The sequence below is a fragment of the Frankliniella occidentalis genome, unplaced genomic scaffold (genome assembly GCF_000697945.3).
Source record: "Frankliniella occidentalis isolate FOCC.00 unplaced genomic scaffold, Focc_3.1 Scaffold443, whole genome shotgun sequence".
Taxonomy (NCBI): domain Eukaryota; kingdom Metazoa; phylum Arthropoda; class Insecta; order Thysanoptera; family Thripidae; genus Frankliniella; species Frankliniella occidentalis.
Genome location: NW_026267562.1, coordinates 70,765 through 78,905, shown reverse-complemented (window position 1 = coordinate 78,905; position 8,141 = coordinate 70,765). Strand labels below are relative to the sequence as shown.

General features: G+C 43.2%; 2 protein-coding genes across 2 annotated transcripts in view; both read right to left on the bottom strand.

Annotated features, from left to right (window-relative positions):
- Positions 1-2,378: 2,378 nt before the first annotated feature.
- On the bottom strand, positions 2,379-4,832 carry LOC127751350 (uncharacterized). Its single transcript, XM_052274800.1, has one exon. The coding sequence runs from the start codon at positions 4,830-4,832 to the stop codon at positions 2,379-2,381; it is 2,454 nt and encodes an 817-aa protein (XP_052130760.1).
- A 3-nt stretch (positions 4,833-4,835) lies between these two features.
- The window catches only part of LOC127751351 (uncharacterized), a 12,808-nt gene continuing 9,502 nt past the window's right edge, over positions 4,836-8,141 (bottom strand). The window contains exons 2-10 of the mRNA XM_052274802.1: positions 7,059-7,177; positions 6,714-6,983; positions 6,490-6,628; positions 6,349-6,416; positions 6,077-6,269; positions 5,750-6,003; positions 5,501-5,660; positions 5,277-5,413; positions 4,836-5,165 (exon numbers count right to left, since the gene is read on the bottom strand). Coding sequence (XP_052130762.1) covers positions 4,836-5,165; positions 5,277-5,413; positions 5,501-5,660; positions 5,750-6,003; positions 6,077-6,269; positions 6,349-6,416; positions 6,490-6,628; positions 6,714-6,983; positions 7,059-7,177 — 1,670 coding nt within the window. The remainder of the gene's footprint in view (positions 5,166-5,276; positions 5,414-5,500; positions 5,661-5,749; positions 6,004-6,076; positions 6,270-6,348; positions 6,417-6,489; positions 6,629-6,713; positions 6,984-7,058; positions 7,178-8,141) is intronic.

Genomic DNA, 8,141 nt, shown 5'->3' with positions numbered 1-8,141 from the left:
AAATATCCAGATTTTGATATCGCGTCATCGAACGAGACTTGATTTATTGAGTATCAAGTCTCGATAAAACCGGGAAATATCGAAAAATATTGCTGTTACTCAAACAGTGATATTTGTTACATTGGTTGGAATACTGTGCCACATTCATTATAACGTGACGTAGCTTAAAAAAAAAAAAACACTGTGCACATAGCGTTTGTCCAATATTGAAAGAATGTCGACCCATCTATATCGATATGATGTATCGATTGCGAGATACCGCACAACCTCACGACGAGGTCTTTATTACCTTACCGCTGAAAACTTGTAATGCCTTTTTTTAACGCCAAAATTTGAAGAGGGTTTTAAATTTAAAAGTTCTGTTTATTTCCAGACTAACGTCGAATGATGGGCTCATTTTACTCTACGTCACACATTTAACATTTCTTTTATTGTAATTCAGATTATGCGGTGCGCTCGCTGCGCTACTCTGGCCTGCCCAGTGGTGCTGTTTCTGCTGTCGCTCTCTCTACTGCCTCTCGCTATAATAAACCGCCCCTGCCCTGCCTCGCCTGCTTCCTCCTCTGGTCAGTAACACAAATGCACACAAACTGGATTTGTCCTTTATTTGTACGAATCCAAGCAATCAAATGTTTTGCACATCTGCGTTGGTTTAAACACTTTTGTGCATTAATTTGTGAACAAAATCATACCTTTCGCGAAAAAAATTGTCCGAAAGGAAAGAAGGTTTAACTTATCACGAACGTGTGCACAAAACATACAAATACATTTAGCGTGTACTTACGCCGACTCTTTGAAGCAATCAAGTTTTCAGTCCAACAGTCAACGTCAACACTCTTCCTACAGAGTTCAAATGTTAGTGAACCAGCTGCGTGTGCCTACACACAAACTGGATTTGTATTTTTACGATGCAAGGCTGTCACATTTTGCTGCACATACTGCAGTAGGGTGACTGCTCAGGCGCTCAGGAGGCAACAGACTCCACACAGCTGCTTAGCGAGTGGCCTATCCAGTACGTAGCAGGCGCAACCAACCTTAAACTGAGAATTATATTGACTTCGTTGGGGTGGGGAAACGGGTGCAGTGCCAGTGCTGGAAGGGGGCGGAGTGAAGGGTTTGCTGCGTTGACAAATTGAGCGGAACTCCAGATACCTTGAGACGACAGTCAACGCAATGTTCGAGCGAGTAGACTGCGGTAGACTGGACGCTCATAGCATTTCCCCGTTTGTGCCCCAGGTCTGTCTGCGGTCCCAGATGGGTTGTCCGTGCCTGCAGAGAGCGCCATCATGAGCCGTCTGTTCAGCATGTCCGCTGTGAACGCTGTGAACAACAGTGAGCCAACCAGCACGTCGCACCGCTCTGCCAGCTCAGCTAGCGTGGACTGGCAGGAGTATAACAACTGTTTGGAACAGCAGGTGAGTCCTCGCGCGAGTCCATGTTGTGTTCACCCAGAAAATGCTTTCCTTGTTATAAGGCCGCCGCTTTTGAATGAAGGAAATTTTTTCTTTGTGTGGGGACAAGGTAAAAAATTCTTTGAACCAAGAGAAAAATTCTCTTAATTTTGACCTCAACTTCAGGCTGCTTCCTTCGTACTGAGGAGAATATTCATCAACACAAAGAAAAGATGCAGTTACCTTTGCCGTTGGTTTTGATTCGTCGCCTTCGATGTATGGCCTTAGAATCTGACATTGAATTTTCTACTCCTCCAATTTTCGCTTTATTCTTGCTCTTGACGATAGGGTAAAAGGTGGCTGTGAAGCCAACGAATGTTTTTCCTAAATATAACACCGCGCGTTTCCTGTTTCGGGGACAAGGCCGGGAGGTTTAAAGAAAAGGAAAAACTGACTGGTTTTGGGTACATTTTGCAACGATTGTTATGCTTTTGGAGTACGCGGCTGTACCTGTTGTGTATATTTGGCTGCCTATATTTCAGGGGAACCAGAGTAACCACATATTTTCATGGTTTTATTGGGAGAGGTGAGGGGGGGTGGGTGACCTCCCTCCTCTCTCCGTTGGCTCCAATCGCCCCCCTTGTCAGCTTTTAGGAAGCTGCCTAGTAGGTAGGCAAATTTTCTACAAGACCCCTTAAAATAGGCAAACCACAGCCCCTCTGTCAGCTGGACTTTAACCGCGTATGCGTTCTCTTTGTAGTCCAACGGTAATTTTACTAAAGTTGAATTCCGACTTTATCTGTGTCTCTTTGATTGTCAATCTTTCACGACGGACAAACGGACAGTGTATGTTGGTTTCTGGGTTTATTGCTTTTCATTCCAGCAGTGTCTCACAATTTATATCGTTTGCGTGTAATTTATCAAAATGTTAAAGGAAGTAACGCCGGACATGCTTTGTACATATTTCTTTATTTCCAAACGAGGTATTTACAAATCGTATCGAGTGGATACATATGTCCGTCCATTTCTATTTGGCCGTATTACAAAGGGATGGGGGCTGACCAGATCTTCATACCGAAGAGCAAAGAAAGGGTCTCTAGACTCAGTAACATCAAATGCATAAACATGGCGAACAAAGAAATTAGTCACAAGCTCTTTACAAACAAAAAATATTTTTGGCTTTAAGGAGCCAACTTCAATACCTTCATAGACAATTTTTTCAATTTTAGCAAAACATGGGTAACCATTAGTGTACGCTGTATGAACAGCAAGACCTGCTGTAAAGTAGACACCACACACGGTAATCCACTTAGCGACATTGTAAATTTCCTCATTAGCATCAACAAAGTGATGCAAAATTCCTTCTGGGTCAATAATTCTTCGAGGTACTGGTGAGGTACTTCCAACACTGAACTCAACTCTAAGCCCATCACCTGACAAAAATCGATAGGCCAATCTTAACATGCATTTCATAATCACAGTATATGGCAAGTTTATTCGTGAGTTTGTTGCACGGGCCACTTGCTTGAGTTCCCTATGCTTACTTTCCCACCGCATGCTGGAAAGGTGCAGCAGTGGGCCTACGACAGTCATTAAATGGGCATAGTGTAACATAAAGTGAAATTTTGGTTGAAAATCAGCCCGGAACAATTCCTGATAGGTATTGTTATGATCCTGAACCAAAACTTGTAGTAGTTCTTCGGTTCCACGAGAGAATGACGGAGCGAAGACAATACTGATAATATCTCTTAACATGAGGAATAGGTTCCACACTGGATCATTCTCCGGGATAAGGTCCCCCACCATTTCCCCAAAACATCTAATGAAACACAACATTTCTGAAGAAGAAAAATTAAGACTTCCCCCTACAATGGAATCTCTTGTCAATTTGTATGCTTGTAGCCTATTACCAGCTTCTACCTTTCCATAAAAAAAATCATCAACCCTCTCAATTAAAGTCTCTAGTGACATGTAATGTCTATCATATACGATAGAGGTTAGAATCTTGGCCATGACGTATTTTCCCGTTCCTTCGAGAATATCATGCATAATATCAACACTTGGATTTGTAATAACATGGTACGAGCTCAACTGGTTAAAAACACATTCTTCAAAAACACCAGTGAGAGGAAGATTATTTGTTTGAACGTCCTCTGCATAGTTTTCTACTGTCCGCAACAGATTTGCTGGTACATGCGTCATTCTTTGAAGATCATCCCTATGCATGCGACAAAATCGGCAAGAATAGTTTGCCGTGAAGCCTTCCGCAAAACCAAGAATAGAATGTAAACCTAAATTGTCACCAAGTATGGCAACTAAAGCAAAATATAATCTAATTTCTTCGCCATCTACTTTGATAAGTATTCCTTCGTTTTCTAAGAACAAAAGTTCTTCTATAAGAAGGTGAAAAGCTCTGTGATTGCCATTCGCAACATTTCTATGGTTTGTCAGAAACAGGCATGACAGGAACATGTTTTTTAATGCACCTAAATATTTTTGGGGAATTACTGGGCAGCTGAAGTAAACAGGTCCGAGCTTATGATCACCACTATGAGATCCAATAGAGTTGTCGGGCTCAGTATCATCATAATTAATCGTTATAGGAAGAACAACTTTTCCACCAAATTTTGGGAGAATGACTTCTTTCCATAAGCTACCCTGCACTATATTGCTCACAGGATTTACAGTTCGCACAAGATCATTGTAATTGTCGACAACAGTCTTATACACTCCTTCTAATTCAAAAAAAGATTTAAAAATAGATCTTATAGGAACAAACTGACCAGTAAGAGGCACTTGTTCCACTACAGGTTCTATATTTCCCACAATTTCTGGTACATAATCAAAATTAAATGGTACAGGATTAATCAAAACACCCATAGACTCTAGGGCATTGAACCTCTGGGTTTCAGTTTGTAAGTCGTCCAGCGCTCCATGAGCAATGTCAAAAACATTTTGAAGGATATTGTCTGGACGGACTCTTAAACGGATATTTGAAACAATGCATTGAACAAATTCATTACTGTATTTAAGAACCAAATCAACGTCACTTCTATTCATGGTGTTAATTGAATACATTTTAGAAATGAACCTGATAGCTGAATTAGCAACATTTTCTGTGAATTCTTCATCAGTAATGTTTAACAACTCGTGCTCAGGAAAATTCACACCAACATTATCACCAAGAACAACACCATCATCCCCTAAACCATTATTAGCATTGTCTACATTATTTTGAACAGGTAGTAAGGGAGGCAACTGCAACTCAATATTGTGGCTTTCCAGATGTTTTCTAAAGCTATTAATACTATCGTACTTTCGCCCACAACTGATAAACTTACATGTTAGTCCAAAAACATAGGCTGGGTGGCAGGCTTTAATATGTTGTATACAATCATGAACTGACTGGAAAACAGAGTCGCAAGCTCCACATGCATACATGGTCTAGCTAAGACGAGGTACACATTCGTTAAAGGATTGGATACCGTTGTTGTCGTAAGAGGTCTTGATCTTGAACACACAACGTTGAATTAGCAGCCAAATTTGTTCGCTCTCAAATGGGTACTCAGCATGAAGAGCAAAGAACGCCTTGAAGCAGGAATCTAGGGCCTCAAAACAGTTGTTGACTTTGTAGAGGCACTTGCAAACTGACACGTAATAGTCAATCTTGGAGTATGAAGAGCCAACAGCAACAATAATGGGCTGAGTGCGGAGCTGATATCTCTTGTTCTTTGCCTCTCGCGCCCTGAGATCATCCTTCAGTGATGCCAACGTCTGGAATAAATTGCAAAAAGAGTTAGCCAGAAGTTTTAGCGCATACGACCATTCGAGTTCAGAGACATCAAACATCGAACTTAACGAATTAGTCCAAAATGAAGATTTTACCTTTGTATGCAGTATGAATGAATTTCTAGAATCATTAATGGTAACCTTCCATATATCTCCTGTATTGGGACAGGTAGTTTTCATTGATGGCTGACAGACACTGGCAATTAGGAAGCAGGAAAGTAGAACCTCGATATCTACAATAACAAAAAAATGAACAATTAATAATTTACCCAACGTGAGCACGTATTTTAGTATTAAAACCGTCGCTCAATAATGCACACCTTCAGTGGGATTATTCTGTAGTACACTTAAATACTCGAGACCTTTATCATCTACAACCTGCTCCGCTGCAAGTGATATCAGTTTCACTTGAAAAGTCTTCCACCCAAGAAAAAGGGCGTCTTCTTTCTCAGGAAAGAGCAAGTTGAAATCCTGGGTCAACTGCAACAAAAAAACAAATAATTAAGACAAATTCAGAACTATTGAATTCAGACTTGTTTCCACTGCTGCTCTAATCTACACCTACTTACCAGTTGATATCCAGAAGAGTGCTTCAAAATAGGCCAATTTTCAATGTACTTTTCTACAACTTTTGGATCCTCCTCGATGTTCTTCTTGCCCTTTGCCTTTTTCTTGCGTTGCTTTCCTGCAGTTTTAGATCTTGCTATGTGTACTCTCAACCTTTCTGGGGCTGTTTTGCGCCAACACTCTAACACTTTGGGCCAAGGCTGAGTTTGAGTCTTAAGCCACTCTTCAGCTGCCGAGTACTGATCAGCATCAAAATCTGCAATAAATCACCAATTAGTCAGCTGTGCTATGCATACATCGAACGCCACCCTAGCAAACTCGTTCCTCACCACTAAAGAGCGGGCCGGCCCCTGAGGCTAATTGCTGATATGGGTCAGCTCCTGCAGCAGATGTTGAAGGCTGAGGTGTGGCAGAGCTTCCTCCTACTAAACTGTTCAGTTTGTCCTTCTGATTTCTATAGCGGTTCACTAATCTGCCCCCAGACTTGTCCCTGATGTCATCTGGAGCAATGTAGTATGATCCCTATGACAAAGCAAGCAACTCCGTTAAATGAAAGAACAATAGCTATCGAACATTCATCCTTTCAGGGCAGATGTATTACCACTGTTTCTAAAGGGAAGACTTCCACTATTTTTTCAGAAATCCGCAAGAAGTGAGCATTTTTGACCCTGTAAACAAATCTATGTTAATCACTTGAAGTTGAAACATTTTAAAATTGACGACTTCTGATCACTTACTTAACCTGCACTCAGATTGAGAAGGTAGTCAGCAACTTTCTGCACCACTAATGATCGTCCCTTGGCTGAGAGACCTTTCTCCGCATCATAATTCTCTAGCACAGTTTTGGTCAATGGACTCCCGTTAAGGACCTCTTTAATATCCTGCAAAAGAGGAAATAATAAGATTTTCAATAACATGCTGATGTTTAAACGTGAAGTTTGCAGATGTGAAGACGAAGGGACTTACCGTCTCTTCAATACTCTTATTTAGAGTATACAAAGCTACTTTTTTCTGAGGGTAGGGTACACTGGGTACAGTTACTTTAGAGCCCTTGGCATTCTTCTTCTTCTTCTTTGCAGGAGGACCTGGGTCGTCTTCGATTTCGTCCTCAGTGTCTAAAAAGCTTGCAGATAGATTTAGTGCAGGTTTCTCTGCAGATGAAACCTCGCCTGAATTGATAACTGGAGACGCATCAGGAACGCTCAAATTTGAAGATCCTGACCCACCAGCAACATCCTGTACAAAAAACAAACTATCAAAACCATCGCCCAGCAATTGTAAGGGTGAAGTAGATTGGAATGCTTTTCTTACTTGATCTTTTAGAGATTGAACTAAGGACAAAAGTTTAAGTCTGGGGCCAACCTTTGGCAAATGTGGCTTCAGGAAGTCTTCTGTCACTGCTTTCAATGAAATTATATCAAAATCTTCCTCTGAAAAACATAAAAAAAAAGGTTTAAATGAGTTGATTTATGGCACACACTAAAAGTAAACAGGACTCAAATTTCCTCTCGCCTACAGTAAAAACAAAACATTTGCACTGTTGCAGTGCGGCAGAGGTTTGTTTGGGTGGGGGTAGGTCGGGTATTGGAGGGGCAGGGGTTAAAAGTGCGGCACCTGACCTGTAGTGACCCATACCGACCAACTTTAGGGGACACGAACTCGGAGTGTTGGCCGAGCCGCGCGTGCATAAGCTACCCGCACTACGGCAAAAAGATTCAGGAAAGCTGCCAATCGAGGGGCGATCAAAATGGGGAGGGGAAACAGCGGCAGTCGCCTACCCTACGAACCCAACACAGCCGCCTACGAAGTAGGCAATACTCTTTGCAATAAGACCTCTGTACTGGGTGTCCACTTACACACCGGACAGTGCGAAAGGTTGCCTGCGCGCCGGGCGCCGGCAGCCGGCCCCCTCCACCGCTCCCGCCGGCTCCGGCCGCTAGCGTCTCTCTGGCGCGGAGTAGCGCGGCGGGAACAGGAGGCTACCTAACACCTGCTATGACAATTAAACTCGGACATGCCTTGGAATTTTTGTTTTAAAATTGCCGCCATCTACCTCCCTTTCCCTCCCCACTCCTCAGCACACGCTCGAAACAAAAACAAAAACTTTCCCGCGCAAACGTGTGACGTCAGACAAAAAACGGGAAAGGGGGCGGGGGGGGGGAGATTCATCACCAAGGGGGCGGGTGCGTCACGCAACCCCCTCGGGGGTGGCGCAAACCTGCGGGGGTACAACGCACAACCCCCGTGGGGGTAGGCTGCACCCTTCGAAGGGGCACGTCGCGCAACCCCCGTGGGGGTTGCGCGAGGCCGCGGGGGTAGGCCGCGTCCTTCGCGGGGGTACGTCACGCAACCAACGCGGGGGTAGCGCGAGGCCGCGGGGGTAGGCCGCGTCCT